This window comes from Nanorana parkeri, unplaced genomic scaffold, assembly GCF_000935625.1.
Source record: "Nanorana parkeri isolate BGI_ZX_2015 unplaced genomic scaffold, ASM93562v1 scaffold645, whole genome shotgun sequence".
Lineage (NCBI taxonomy): Eukaryota > Metazoa > Chordata > Amphibia > Anura > Dicroglossidae > Nanorana > Nanorana parkeri.
The window spans coordinates 543,503-560,157 of NW_017306913.1; the positions used below are offsets into that span (position 1 = coordinate 543,503).

At 38.9% G+C, this 16,655-nt stretch overlaps 1 protein-coding gene across 1 annotated transcript in view; it reads right to left on the bottom strand.

The window, feature by feature from the left end:
• NRP1 (neuropilin 1) overlaps positions 1-16,655 on the bottom strand; it is a 153,587-nt gene that overhangs the window by 26,931 nt on the left and 110,001 nt on the right. The window contains exons 7-10 of the mRNA XM_018563251.1: positions 9,103-9,258; positions 7,441-7,585; positions 4,611-4,945; positions 2,163-2,307 (exon numbers count right to left, since the gene is read on the bottom strand). Of these exons, the coding sequence (XP_018418753.1) occupies positions 2,163-2,307; positions 4,611-4,945; positions 7,441-7,585; positions 9,103-9,258 (781 nt within the window). The remainder of the gene's footprint in view (positions 1-2,162; positions 2,308-4,610; positions 4,946-7,440; positions 7,586-9,102; positions 9,259-16,655) is intronic.

Sequence of the window (16,655 nt, forward strand, 5' to 3'; positions counted from 1 at the left end):
GAAACTTATAATATTTCTGAAAAGTTTCTTCCTTCAGAAATGACCTGGTACTTTTTTGGAATGTAATAAAGTTTTTTTCCCCTCTATCTCCTCTAAGCTTGTGGGTTCCCAATAGAGATACCATTAAACAGCTCAGAGTAGTTAATGTAATGCCAGATTCTTGTCTTCCCTTTGTAGTGATAAGGCGAGGAGATGCCCTCTAGCTCTGAATATATAATGGGCTTCAGATCTAATACAATTCTAATGCAGCTGATCCAAAAAGCACACACCGCGGTCATGGGAAAATATTCCACGCTTACATTGTAGTGATGTACTCTTATTACCCTACGTCTTCCTTTTTATTTTTATTACGCAGTATGCAATTAAAGGTATACTCCAACGGCAAAATATTATATTGTAGAAGCAAAGTGTTTTTTGCTAGTTTGCAAACATAAAAAACTGATGTTGTATAACATTTTTTAAAAGTATAAAATACTTGTTTTATACTCAGACTGCAAAGCATGATACGCTTTCCTAGCACAGCCTGCATGCTTGTTAGAAGCCCCTGTATAACTGGTTGACTATTGCAACTCCCTCCTCATTGGCCTACCTCTACACAGGCTATCCCCCCTTCAGTCTATCATGAATGCAGCTGCTAGACTCTGCACTGGCTTCCAATAGCCCAAAGGATATAATCCAAAATATTAACAACCACTTAGAAAGTCGTCCACAAGCCCCCGGCTATAGCTCCAACATCATCTCAAAGTATCACCCTAACCGTCCCCTCCGCTCTTCAAAAGACCTTCTGCTTTCCGGCTCCCTCATCAACTTCTCCCATGCTCGCCTCCAGGACTTCACTAGACTCTCTCCCATCCTATGGAACTCTCTACTCCAACCTGTCCATCTATCTCCTACTCCGACTGCCTTTAGGCAGGTGATCCCTTAAGACTCATCTCTTCAGGGAAGCCTATCCCACCTCAACCTAACCACTGAACTATCACTTTTTTAAACACTTTTTTAAACAATTCATCCCCACACAGCTACCTCCTCATGTATCACTGGCCACTCCCTTTTAGATTGTAAGCCTCAGGGGCAGGGTCCTCCTTACCATCTCGTCTTTAATTGTATTGTGATTGTAATGTCTTCCTTATATTGGAAAGCGCTGCACAAACTGTTGGCGCTATATAAATCTTGTATAATAACAATAATAATAAACCAAACTAAACCAAACAACAAGGGTGTGTGTTCTTTTCTCATTGTAACCAGATCGCTCACACTCTTTAGGTCTCTTTCACAGCATAGCTGTAAAACAGGCAGAGGGACCTAGTGCTATTCATCTTGGAGCCTGATACCTACACGCTAAAAGTGGGACATGAGAAATATAAATTTGTTATATTTTCGTATAAACTATAAATTCGCATTAAATGGGCTCAGGATACACATACAGTATGGGTCACTATAATTATTTCCTGGAATTTTTGGCATATGATTCTGTGTTGTCCAACTTCCCTCCTATGGTCTAGGAAAGGGCGCGGTGGGCTCAGAGAGTGGGCGGTGCTGGAACCTGGGAACACAATGCCTGCACATGCTTAGATTCAGTCGCTTTTAGAAGGTGAGGATGCCGCCAATTATAGGGGTTTAGCTAACGGGGTGGCCAGGTACATAAGGGGAATACTAAAGCTTCTTTGGTAGTAGGCATTACCTACGGTGTTAAGATAGACGCAGAATGTTCATGTTTTGCTGGAGTGTACTTTTAACAGTGTTAGGGACCTTGATTTTCCTCCCTCTGGAAGCAAAGTCTAATACGTCTTAGCTGACATTGATTCATTAACCACTTAAGTGCAGGACACAATACGGTCATTCGCTTGAACAGAAGCTGGCCCCCAACAATATACATTAGCAATAATGACAGATGCAAATGGCCATAATGGACTATCTACAGGATATGGAAGTCAGAGCATTGTATGGGACATTAATATCCCCTCTATTAAGGACTGTAAATCCACAAAGATTGGCCATAGGATAGATTATCAATGAAGGAACACAAAAGCATTAGTGATAATGTAACTCAGCTCTCAGGACAATAAATATATGTGACAAGCCAAATTCTTTGGCAAGCAGAAACAGGGCCGAATATACATATCTAATATGTATTAAATATAGACGTTCGCGGGATTAGTTACCTTCAATTTCGCAGCCCAGTAGTTCCAGTCGTAAACCAAGACCCGACACCGATGCTCTTTCAGGGATTATGCGGATATAGCGGGTTGATATAGGGGCAAAGGTCCTTAACTCCGGGGTGTCATAATTTGTATTGCCTTCAAACGTCTAGAAATAGGAAAGGAGGTTTAAGTCAAAGTTCATGAAAAATGTCAACAAGGGACAGATTTATTCTGCCAGTCTGGATGATAAATTCACCTTGGTGCGTATATACCGACCTGCTAATAAGTCATAGTTTAAGCCGATTCTCTTTTTATTGGCATGTTAAAGTGTATATAAACCCAGGCACAAAATGTTATATATTGCAGCATACCAGGCCTTACACGTGGTCGCTGCATTCTGTTTCAGGTTTTGTAATCTTTATATTCTTCTTGTAAACCTGTCAGTAACACACATGACAGGGTGACAATGCTTACTCACTGTACTTTATTTAAGGAAGGGCAGTGTTGTCACTCTAGGACAGGACTACAGAACACCTCTCCCTCTCATCATCTCCAAAGCATAGAAGGGAAATGTTCTGTAGTTAACACAGGTGAACTCAACAGGGTTAATAGCACTGCTTATCAGTCTTCATGATCAGGTCAATTACTGAACGTTGTACTTCACCATTGTACTTTGCACTGCTCTGTAGATTTAGGCCTGGTGTGTTTCTTTAGTTTGCTTTATCATGCTTACATTATATCTGTATCGTCAACTCTACAATGCCCTCATCTTGCCTGATCTATGACAGGTTCACTTTCCCAGTCATTTACTATCAGGAAATGTCCTTTATTTGCAGGTAAGACAAAAAACATTACCTTCCATTAAAAATTTAAATATGCCATTATCTATCAGAGAGCAATCTGACAGCAGATTTATCCCTGAGATTGTATAAAATTCTCTTTTATGCAAACGATCTCTGAATATTTCACGTTAATAATGCTGCGCGTTTAAAGGACATCATCTTGGAACATGAATATTTGATACAGATCAAAGCTTTACATGGGAAGGTACCATGTATTTCACTTACAATTTAGTTATCAGTTTCAGCTTTCATCATCAGGTACTAGATTTTTTTTTCATAGTATCACAGAATTAATAATCATTGAGTAAAAACAGCTATCCTCTCCTCACTTCCTCTTCTTTGCAGTGATATTTTATGGAAATAAATACAACACGGGTCACCTTCTTAGACAAATGATCTCATATTTATGTTGATTAAATAGTATATTAGTCTATTATCTCTTTTGATTGGTTGCTACTGTATTTTGCCAAGACTCTACATTGCACTTTACACTCTTTTGGTATCTATGTGCTATATACAGTATATTGGTGTAGCATCCCTGTCATACATTGACTTTATGGGGTTGATTTACTAACCTTATAAACACACCACGAACATGTATACACCTCTGTAGTGTGTTCCCTCCCAGCATGATCTATGGGTGGAATCTAAACACCTTTGTAGTGTGTACACACCCAGCAGGTGTGTTGTGCAAAGCCAAGCATGAATTGCAAGGTGATGTTGTGTAAATTAGCTCTATGTTGTGTTTCTTGCGTTGATGAATGCAGGAATGTAAATGCATGAGATAACCATTTTTGTCTAAACTGTGAAGCAGCATTATATATGCATCATGTGCATATATAATGCTTTTAGAGACTTTTTGGTCGATTAAATACGTTTTGCTGTGTGAAAATCACACGCACCTGGTGCGTGCGTGTATTTAGGTTAGTAAATCACCCCCAATATGTCATTCTCAAACTTTAGACTTGCCTTTTTGACAATATACCGTCTCAGTGAGATTGTTGGGCCTCATGTATCAATGTCTAAAGTGAAAAGCTTTTGTACTCCACAATGACTAATAAAGTTCTTTAATTTATTTTATTCCTGTCTAGGGAAAAAGTGACCACCAGAAACAGATACTGTATGTTGGTCTGGACAATAGACACTTAGGGGCTGGTTTATAAAGGGTTAGCTCAGTGTCTAGCTGGGCAAAGGCTGTTCAATCTGCATTATTGCTGCTAGATGGAGCTTGAGGAGCATAGGAACTTCCTATGCTACTTCGCTCCATCTAGCAGAAGTAAGGAAGTGTAAACAGCATTCACCCATCTATATGTTGGGCGAACCCTTTATAAATCAGCCCCTTTGTATTCAGTAAATGCAGGCTTTAGCCATTCTTTCACCACTGACAAAACATTTGCCAAAAGTGGGCAATTTAACTATTAAGTTGCTGAAAGAAAATGTCTTAATACAGCAAACAATACAATTCCATCTGTTGCTATGTACAATGCAGACACTTTCATACAGTAGATAACACATGTCTATCAGCCTAGAACGCAGATATACCAATTACCCACTATAGTTCTAAGTATCGCAAATATACAGTTTATATATATATATATATATATATATAGTCAACAGTCTATCTCACCTTTGGTTTGTTCCTACTGAAATCCATGATCATCTTCCATTCAGTCCCATTATTGCTGTAGCCAATCTTGAACTTCTTCATGAAAACTTTGTTCTCCCGATGTTTCCCACCCTGAATAATAATGCCGCTAATAATCTTTTCCTCTCCAAGGTCAATCTGCAGCCATTCCTTTGTGTAGGGGTGATTGTTAGAAGGTGGCAGAGCCCAGCCAGATCGGCTGGTCACCAAGCGGGCAAGTTCAGGGATCCAGTTTCGATCGAACTGGCTTGAGGCTGTAATCTGGGAGTCGGATATGAGTCCTGAAATCATCCCCAGCATTCCTGAGCATGGATAATCTGTATGATGAAAGTTAATAAAGCATTATCTATTATGAAATGTCACTTTTATTCTTTTGGCCACTAAGTTGCCTTTTTGAAATATAGATACGGATAAATAGCGAATACACCATTCTTGTCACAGGGCATTATCTTACTCTTTGTTAAGATTTAGATATTGCTTTCTGATTATCCCATATTGTGAAAAACCACTGTCAAAAGAAAGTGGGGAATGGTTAGAACCTCTACTGGGTTTTATACAGGGCATGTCTGAGAAGTCCCCTCACTTCTTGTCACCAGTCTCTCAAAAAGGGGCATAGACAGCAAATACAGTGAAGGACATGTTTGTATTGCTCTGTGTTTCCACAATGGGGGGATTTCCCCTTATTATTTTGGACTCTATAGGAGCATCATACCAGTGGTAAGTTCATCTGAGTACTCCCTCATTTTAAAACAATGCCTGAACAGTCCCTTTACATACCCAGTGACTGAAACATGATAGCATTGCAACACTGTGTGATACAACAGAGCATCATGCTTTCAGACTGATTCCTGCTTTGCAGGGGTTTAGGGGAAGCTGAATCTGACCTCCAAGCAAACAGACAAACAATAGAAATGATATATATGAAATAACAATAATGTTGTTTTTAATGCAATAGTGTCTTTTTTTGGTATATTTTTATATTCTTTATACTATGGATTAACAGTGTAATTCTACACACCATCAAAGAGCCCTGATATACATATATGTTAGTAATCACACAGGTGGATGGAGTTTAAATGCAAGCCCACTGGATGTGTTGGATGCATTGCATTATAGAGGGGCATACATAGGGTGGGACGTTTAAATGATCTGGGCTAAGACACCATTTAATGTGTGAGTATTCTTTTTCTAGGCAATGAAAAGGAAAAGGGGAATGCAATAGTTTCCCAATGGCTCACAGTGCTTCCAGTCCTGCCTAGAACTGTCGTAATGGTTCCCAAAGACATGCTGGTAGGTTAATTGGCTCCTGACTAAATTGGCCCTTGTATGTATGCATGTGAGATAGGCATAGATTGTAAGCTCCTTAAACACTTGTTGGTGTTATATAATTACCTGTAATAAATAAATAAATGAACCTTTATGGTCTTCTGTAACTTGTACAGTGGTGTCATGCACATGGATACTGGCTGGTGTCCCAGTACAATACTGGCTTCTGTTATGAGTTAATGTGGGAGTATCTGTCTTTTTTTTCTCTTTCTTACAGCTGAGGATATGGTCCAGGAATCAAACACTGAAGCCGTTATCTAGGACGATTTCCAAGCATATATCATGTTCTAATTCTTTTCCTGTAAATGTTTCATGTGACACCATTTTATAAAATGTCTTTTAGTATTCCTCCACCCACGCAAACAAAAAAAAGGCTCTCTAAACATTTTCTCAGTGTCGTTTATATATGCCATACTAAATTAAGCTATACAGCTGTGCTCAGGTGTTTATTTCGGCTTAAATGGTAACCTGGGGACTGCAGGCAGTGGGAGTCAGGTGCAATCAGCTCTTAATTGCACACATAGGGGCCTCAGGAACATCAGCAGTACAGTTTGCTTGGTGCTAAATTGGCTTGCGAACCCAAAACAATAATGTGGCATGTACCGTGTGTGAATATGTAATCGTATCAATTAATAACAAAGGTGCAGTCTCAACAGTGTGAAAGCTAAAAAAGAAAGTTGCCTTGCACAATATAAAATGGTTACATTTATAATGTCTTCCCACTGAAAGTTGTACAATTACAAAGGGATTAGTACAAAATAGAGGACGTTAAAGGTCATGTATTTGACTGACATTGATTTTAAGTGAAACCTATGCTATTCTGAGACAAAAACTTTTAATATGTGACTGTTAAGGTGCTGAATTTTATTCTAACGTGCAAGACTTAGGGGCTGATGGCTTCCATCCAGCCATATGCTGAGCAAATGGCATTGTCACGGTTTTCTGAACACAAGATGGAGCCAAAAGAGCATAGGAATTTCCTAAGCTCCTCGGCTCCATCTAGTGGTGGAAATGCCATTTTAATGGCGTTCGACCAGCATATGTCTGTATGGTTGATTTATACATCAGCCCGTACCTGTTGTGTATCTGGCCATCCTATATTAATACAGCAATACTCTAGTCTAGGACATGAGTTCTCAAGCCTGTTCTTAATCCTACACCCACAATGCAGGTTTAGTGCATATGTTCTCAGTAACATAGGTGGATTAATTAGTAAGGAGGCCAAGTAACTAGATTTCCCACATGTAAATCCTGCATCTTGGGCAATAGTTCTGGATTGCCAGTAAATGTCTGACACAAATCGGCCCTTGCTGATTGCTGCATAATCTCACCTTGCTATAAAGCCTAAAGCTCAAGGGCTGGTTATTAATCATAAAAGGTCAAGCTTTTTAAAAAAAAACCAAAAAAACAATTACCTTTGGCATATCTATTACCCTTGGTGGGAGTTCATTCAAGCAGATTTGCAAAGTCGCATTAATATTCTTACCTGTTATTTTACAGCCGTAGACTTCAAATCTTAAAGAGATCCCATTTTCCCAAGTCACAGGCCGGAGCTTAATAAACCGCGTTAGGACAGGCTTGGGAAATGCTCTGTAGACAACATCAATTGGATTTGTGTTTCCTTGAAAAACCTGCATCAACAAAGAATGAGCAATATGCACTTAATACAAAAGGTATAGTAAACATTGTTTTACTATACAGTATTTGTCATTTTCTGGAATGACTAAAGTATGTGTGTATCGAACTACAACTGCTACAGAGTCCGTGTTCGCCATTCTATTGGTGGCTTTGAAGCAACTCTTACCTTTGCTAAGGTTAACAGAAACCATACCAAACCACAGGAACTATTCAACTTATAAATACATCAACTTTGCATAATCAGTGAGGAAAAACTCTGCTCTAGTTTGTCCTTGGAGACCCAGTTATATTTGGCACTACCAGCTTTACCCTCACACAACATAGAGAAGGTAAAACCAGGCTGTCAGTCACAGCCCACATGTCAAAAACCCCTCTGTCCCTCCCATCACAGTCATGTGTCACTCTACTCTACAAGTCAGGGGCCAGGGGAGTGGATGGCGATTGAGATAAAAGCTGCTTAGCTGTTGACTTTGAATAAAAATTCAAAATTTGTATGTCCAAAATTGTGCCGTTTAGTCTGCTAGGGCTGTATGCTTCATAGAAAGAAAAGCGTGCATTCAAAAGGGTTTATTGAGGAGATAATGAAGGTACCACTATGTAAACATGGGAATGAAAAGGTTCCCTTTATGGGTCAATTCTGTCAGATTTTGTTGGGTGCAATCCCCAACTAGCTTCTTATGTTTGTCATAGATACCATACTTCCCAGTTACCATCTACTGTGGACATTAATGGGAGAGGTCTCACAATCCCCAATGTTTCATATATTGTAAATAATATTATTTACAGTCTGCTGCAGTAGAAATTCTGAGAATACAAGGCAACTTGGGTGTGCGTGTGTTGTGTATAGAGGGGCAGGATGATTGGGAACTATTTTGAGAAGATTTCAAAAGGGTCTTTAAAATCCAGAGTATGCTGGTGGTTATTTTAACTCATCGGCATCTACAAAAAATTTAAATGATGGTCTTGAATTGGCTGACTGTGTAAATAGACTTTATTACAGTGCATAAATCTTCTTTTTGTACTGCATTCAAAAATGTTGTGTGAAATAAAACATCCTATTAGCTTTCTCCTGAGGGACAGTCCATTTTTATTTTAGTCATTAACAGAAGCAAATAGTGGCCTAAAATAACAATTAAACACAAATTTTTTTTATGTATTCAGACTGTGCTTTCTAAACATGCCTATGCTGTGCTTGCTCTTGATGGATTATTTTTTTTAAACTAGAATAGAAACTTTTTCATCTGTTGAGGGGCCTTTGTGCTTTTATGGCTCCTTTTTACTTGCATTCTATATAAGAGTCTCCTAAGTCCTTTTAAATTGCACAGGCCCATTTGGGAAAGCTTATTTCTGCAAGTTACTGTAAACATATTAAACAGAAATGGTACCAATGTCTAATATTGTGTTTCAAGGCATTTAATAGCAGTTATTATATATGTTTTCCATACTTAATAGTTGCTATGACTTTTAAATTACAGTAAAAAAAAAAAGAAAGCTGATCTTTGGTTCTTACTAAATGTTTATTTCCATCTTTAAGTGTAATCCAGTCTTCTCCATTAGAGCTAATATCGATTTTATAGGATTTCACAAAATACTTCTTCTTGGTTTCCTTCGATATGGCTCCCTGGATTCCAATGCCAGAAACAAAACGCAGAAGTCTCAGGTCTACCTGCATTTGAAGAACATTTAAAAGATGGTTATTAAGAGGATTTCATGTACTATAAGGCAAATCGTGATTACATGCACAGTATCCAGTCAGATTAAATCCCCCCCAAATTCTAGAGTACAGAGCTGCCCATACATATGAAAAGTCTCGTCAGAACTTTTGATAATGCCAGAGACATAGAGAATGTCCTTCGAAATTTTGCTTGATTTAAAAATTTTGGAAGTGATTGCAATTTCTCAAACAAAAACCACATTCACTGAATATTATTCATTTAAGAAAAAATTCCATCCTGATCCTTCAATTTGTTTTCGTTTTTGCGGTCTAAATAATTCAATAATTCGACCCCATTAACTATGAGAAAATCAGAATAAACATTCCGAAAACAACATTTTCCAAACAAAATTCTACTGCTGTATGGCCAGCTTAGTATACCTTTCTCTTCCTGACGTCAGGGAGGGACTTAGTGCTTGTCAGAAAGGAACACTAGCTACCTCTTTTAATGGTTGTATGAACAAGCCTTTCATGATTGGGTATAAAAAATTAACTGAATGTTACACAATCTCTCAAAGACTGACATATAGAGCAAATGATGACTTGCAGGATACAACCGGTGCGAACAGATCTCGCTTATCATTGGCCACAAGACGGGAAGATCATTTCTGACTGGTTGTACTTTGCGTGCTCCTTTTTGCCGTTTATGTTAACTCCTGTATTGTTGATTTCAAATGATTTACTTCTTTCCTACTGAGCTTGTTACTTAGCAGAAGAAGACAAATTGATTCCACTTCATGTTCACTTCATGAGTAAACACATCCTGCTCCCCAGCAGTTCTATATTTAGCCCTCATTCATTTTATTTATTTGCACATTAATAAAATGCAATAACATCTTCGCTGGCAGATTACAAGGACCCTCATCTTAATTAGCATCACCATTGTCTCCGATCCTTCTAACGCGTTCATATGCTAATTCATATTATTGGATACTTTTGTATTTGGAGCCAAGGCTTTGCGTACTACAGAATTCTGAATGCAAACCGTCATTATTTTGATTAGGATAAAATGATTAGTTCTGCAGAAAGTTTGCACTGTACAGAGGATGCACCGTGACAATTAAACCTTTTCCTCTCAAGTGATTATAAAGTGTTCTAAGCTCATATTCCACCCTGTGCTCTAACCAAAATGAAGAGCTCTTTAGGCTCTTGTGCTCTCTCTGTGACGTCTCTTAAAGCTTTTCCGCAATTAAGATTGGATAGGCCTAGAACCCCTGACTTGAACAGACTGATTATAAAAATAAAAAACTTAAATGTTTATTCCTGCTGATGAACTTTGGAGAGACAGCAACTTCCTCTCAAGTGGTACATTTGTTACAAAGTTAACAAGTTTAAATGTCTGCAATCAGTGGCAGCCGTTTTATGGGTCCAGTGTAGAAATATGAAGAATCATCACTTTCATCGCTGCCACATGGAAAACTAATGTCAATAGTTTCTACTGAATTGACAGGCTGCCTTTTGTTTTTTGTAGCTAGGGGGCAAAAGTTGAAAACTAACACTTTAAAGTAAATCTCAAGGCAAACTACACTAAAGAAATCAATAACAAGTGTTTTTTTTTCTGAATAACAGGTGTAATACACACACACACACACACACACACACACACACACGGAGTTTGTTAATATTAACAACCACTTGCAAAGTGATCCAGAAGTGATCCTCTGCCCCCAGCTTTATCTCCAACCTCACCTCAAAATATCACCCTAACCATCCTCTCTGCTCCTCCCAAGACCTCCTGGTCTCCAGCTCCGTCATCACCTCCTCCCATGCTCATCTTCAGTACTTCACTAGAGTCTCTCCCATCCGCTGCAGCTCCCTCCCCTAAGCTGCCTGGCTATCTCCTACTCTGTCTGCCTTTAGACAATCCCTGAAAACTCGTCTCTTCAGGGAAGCCCATCCCACCTCTACTTCACCACTGATCTTTTACTTTCTCTAGCAACTCATCCCCACTCATCCTTTCGTATCACTTGCCCCTCTCATGGGCAGAGCCCTCCTAACCATCTCGTCTTGAATTGTATTGTAACTGTAATGTATTCCCTTTATTGTAAAGTGTTGCACAAACTGTTGGCGCTATATAAATCCTGTATCATGTACATCCTGTATAATAATAATAATCATTTTTATAATAGCCTACCCATGTCATTTCCGTGTGTTGTTTTTTTTCTGTATGAAACTCTGAAATGCAAAACTCTCTTTAAAGAAATGTTATAGCAAGAACTATTACACTAAAATGTCACATGACCAAGCAGAGCCAATCAGAAGTTTGTATTGAATGCTGGGGAATGCATGAAAGAGAAGCCTCAGTGGCACAGTGAAATTGCTCCATGCTAATTAATGAGTTGTTCAGACAATTATAAAAAAGTGGACTTGCCCCTAAAATTGCGCAACATTGCTGAAGTACAGAGACCTTGCTGTACCTCTGTTAGCCTTAAAATGAATCCCTGTGTTCATGTGAAGCCTTATTTTATTCTACAGTGCACAGAGCCTTGACTTTTCTTTAAGTTGAGACTAAGCCTCTCTACTTCTGATTTAAGCCCTGTGCCTTGGCATTCAGACATCACAGGGCAGTATAAGCTCTGGGCTTTGCCAGCTGAATGGCTGGGATGGGACTAAGTACTGAGATGGAGACACATTGAGGCCCAGTCAAAGGAGTTTCAGAGGGACTACAGTGACTGATACGAAGACTAACACTGGAACTTTCAGGAACCATACGCAAGCTGCATGTCGGCACTGTTTTTAATTTAGTGTTAGTCCAGGTCAGGTTTACCTACTTAACTCAGTATTATTTAGATAAAAGTATCTTGGTGTCAAAAGCTGAACATTAAAGGGACTAAGCAGCTGTCACGCAGCCCAGTCTGGAAAATAGGCAAATCTGACAGATGCCGGATACAATGGTGAACAAACATGAACTGGTGCATTTTGCACTTTTCAGCACCAGTCTGGATCTCGCTATAACATACAATGTGAGTAACTTACATTCCGGTATAATGTACTTTTGTGTGTTATCAACAAGTCCTCTGTAACGGCCAAAAAATCTTCAACATCAAGCATGAAAGCTATATGCTTCTCAGATATGTAATGAAAGATTCAGTTGGTGCAATTGAAGAACATAAAAGAGAGGCCCTGTTAGCTCAAACTAATGTTGAAATTAAAATACCTGGCAAGGCTCCAAAAGCTGCTTAAATCATTGAGAAATCCTCTTTATGAAAAATGTGGCTTTGTGTGCCCTTGGCAAATTTTCAAGGTTCACATAGCAACCAGAAAATAATTATGCAGAAATTACATATTTTATTTTCCAGTTAATATTTTTTTATTCCACGGATGGTATCAGAAACTACAATTCCCTTGTGAAGGGTCATTTTAAAAACTATAAATGACATCACGCCTTCTCATTGGATCATCTTGGCATCTAGCTGCACAGTCATTGGCATGCCAGCTATGAACTCATTGTTTTAATTAATTGTATTATTTCAAGGTCTCCAGACTTGTAAAATGGAAACGTGCGCTAAAATTTTTTCTGGTGGGAAAACAATATTAGTTAACAAAACAAAAATAACTGGCCTGTCATATTAAATAAAGCAGCTGTACTTACACAAAGCACATTGTTACTATTGATACATTGTTCCATTAAAATGTATCACAAGACAGTAATTATGCTTTGCTCTCTGGGACCAATACAGAGCAAGTGAAGACGAGGCCTCTGCTGTCTCAGAGCTTATACAACAGAAAATAGCCAGGCACTGATTAGCTAGCTGATTATAATGTATCACAATGTACAAAGTATTCTACCCCTTAGGTACCAATAAAGCTTGCAATCATCTATTATACATACTCAGCAACTTTCTATTCCCGCATAATCCAAAACGGTGGTCTATCTGAACCCATACAGACATAATAGAGTCTGGCGGGAGCAATTTTGGTGTTAAAAATGTTAACATGAAGAAATATCTTCGAGGTGTACATGTAACTAAAGCTGAAATCTGATGTTTTTATTCTCTAAATACTTCATTCACCCTATTTGAGTCAACTACTCCGAAATGCATTGGCCTACTCTGTTAGATATTTATGGTTGTAATAAGCACACTTTGACTCGCAAACATCTGTTTGGTGCTTGTCTTTTCCTATATCCTTTCAAATTGTACCTGTCATGCTCAACATTGCCATTGAGATCCCACAATCTAGGCGCATTGTCATGTTTTACTAGGTTCTATTGACACTACAAACATAGACATTTTAGAAAAATGCTCTGCAGGTTCTATCTTTGAGCTGCAATTTACAATTCAAGTCAAATAAATGGGGGCCATCACAACACCTATCTGTCCGTGGAAAGAATAGTTAGAATGAAAGATGATGAGACAACTACAAGGATACTCCTCAGTCTTTTTCCTGATCATATGACCAATGGGTAATAGCCGCACATGCATGGTTAAATCATGTCCTTCTATGACAATGGGAACTGGCTATTTGCCTCAGAGTTTCCACTAAACTTGAACAATGTTTGATTAACAATGACTCTGACAGTCAAGGCTCTTGCTACTGTATATCTGCAAGTGATGCTCAAAATGGCCACATTGTTTAGTTTTAGGCTTGTATATGGTTACCCTAACAAAGCCCAAGAATCAGACTTAGCAATGATAAGAAACTTCCCACTAGAAGGCTCTAGTTCTGGTAAGTCCTTTTTTCAAGTTCTGTAGCTATTAATCTCAGTTCAGTGCCCTGAATTAAACACGTATCTACAACTCATTAAAATTCTCATTCATTTACAGCTTTAGTTTAATTACACTTCTCCAGCTCCACACTTCAGCTTCCCAGCACACGTGTCATGTGTAGCAATTATTGTCTCATGGTAAAGATTGCAAAAACAATTGAGAACCCGAAGATTTTCTTACTTGCATGGTTTAGGATAACTAACAATTGTTAATGCAATCCTGTGATCGGACACTGATGATATAGGAACCAAATTGGAGCAAGCTACACGGTAGCACATGACCATAAATAAAGAAGAGCTCCAGCCTGATCCAAACCATTTCTACACATTCTTATGGCGGAGCTACTTAGCTATAAACAATTGTTATCTCAGCATCAGAATCTGGGAGGTCTGTGCATTCTTGCCTTGCTATAATGTTATTGTAAGCCCTCCTCCAAACCATCATGATTGAAATATTCAGCGGCCAGAATACACCTTGGGAGATAATATTTAAATGCAAAATAAGGCAATTAATATTTTGCAGTAGTTTCATTTGTGTTTTGACAGAGATTGCTATTTATCAGGGGGGGCTTCTCAAGAAATTAAAGTTCAGCTTTAAGAGTAGAAGCGCCCGTGATGCCTAAACTGCATCATGTCATTGGATGTATTGTTAAAGGGAAAGCATAAAGATTTTATATATACACAAAGGGGTTCGCACCCAGTGGATGCTGTTTGCACTGCACTAGCACCCCTAGATGGCACTGATGAGTATAGCCCTATACTTGTCAGCACCATCTAGGGGCGCTACTGCTGTGTCGGGAGGAACCCTTAAAAAAGAACCCCAAAGATTATTTGCATTACGCTGACAACATTTCCATTCAGTGATTTATCCCAGTGGTTGGTATAAGCACCTTAATCTGTCTTTATATTAGCTACCTGCAGTAAAATAGTACTAGCAGAGTAGTGTTGTAAATTTAGGACTGGCTAACAGGAGGAGACAGCAAAGTGGTGACTTCATCAGTGGGTTGATTAGGGTTGCCACCTTTCCTTCAAGCGAAACCCAAACACTCTAGCGTCGCGCAGACATGTTTTTTGGGAGAATGTGTTGGAGCTTATTCATATGTAAATAGTGCCACCCATTCATATGTAAATATCACAGTTGAGACTATTTTTAGTGGGGGGCAGTAGCCCCTACCTTTATTTTGGTTGCCCCTGTCTGCCTGACATCTTGTGTACGGGTATCTACTGCCGTGAAACCCGGACACAGCATTCAAAACAAGGAATGTCCGGGTGAATCCTGGACAGGTGGCAACCCTAGTGTTGAAGTATCTTTATTGCATTGTCTGCAGGCTGGGGTGGTGGGTGGTTGTGATCAATCTGCAGTGTAGAAAAAGGAGACCAGTGGCCAGGCTGTGCCTGTCACAAGATAAATCTTTTGCCATGTAAGACAATTATGTATATTAGCCGTTTGCCTGGAGTTCAGCTTTAAGGACTTAATCTAAACCCTAAGGTAAATTCCTAAGTTATTAAAACCCTCAGAGACTTAAACATTTTTAGCAAGCAGCTTCTCATTTCCATTGCCTTTAATGACATTTTTTATGGGTAATGTTGTTACATTTGGGTTCTTGCAGAATGCTGCAATTACACCGCATTTAATTGTAATTCACTGAAATTGTACTCACAATCCCTTTCCCTAAGGTCCCAAATGCATCCCCTCCTTATTTCATACAGTGGGCAGCATCTGATTTATATTAACGCTGGATTACATCCAGGCTGTATTTCTGCAGTTGTAAAACTTGTAATGGCTTTGATTAAGATGATTAATTGCACACGCGTTTGAATGATTTTTCTGATCTCGTTGGGCTATTTTCAGGCTAGGAGCACCTTAGCTGACTCCAATATTCTGACTGTGGATCGAGCTTGATGAGTAACCCTTAATTACTGACCAGTTGTCTAGCTTAAACAATTCATTACAGCTGGCTGAGGGGATAAAAAAAGAGTGGCAATCATTTCAGAGAGATTCCAGCCATTGTGTTCAATTAGAGCCATAAAGAAAAATGCATCCATTAAAATATCAGGAAGTGGTTGGTAAAGCAGACAGCCGCACTTCTAATACACAACCGCTTTTAACGAACGAGGCTATTACATACGTAGCTAGATCAATGCTTTCAAAATGGTTCAGGGCGAACAATGCAAAGAGGGCCAAATTGAGAGGAATACATTTTCATGGGTCCACATTTGGTTCATTTCTCTAAATATTATGGCATTTTTGTAATGAAAATTATAAGAATAATTGCAATTTTGATCCCAAAGAAAAGGACTATAAAACATTTTCTGAAGTATTCAGCTGGAAAATGATGTGAGGAAGTGTAGCTTTTATCAACAAAGAAAGAGCTGGTACCTTATGTAATTAAAGCAGACTATGCACTAAAATACAATGTCCACTCAATACACCAGGCCCATCAACCCCCATGCCAAAACACAGCATAATACCTGTTGCCTTACTCGACCCAGCTTCCTCACTTGAGGGGGGCGATGTCATGATCTTTCCAGTGAGATCCTGGGAATGCTGAATATACCAAATCTCATTAAAAAATGCTCATATACTGTCCCGGAGCATCTTTTCATGAAGATTGGGATTGTCATTGCTCCCTGGATCTCC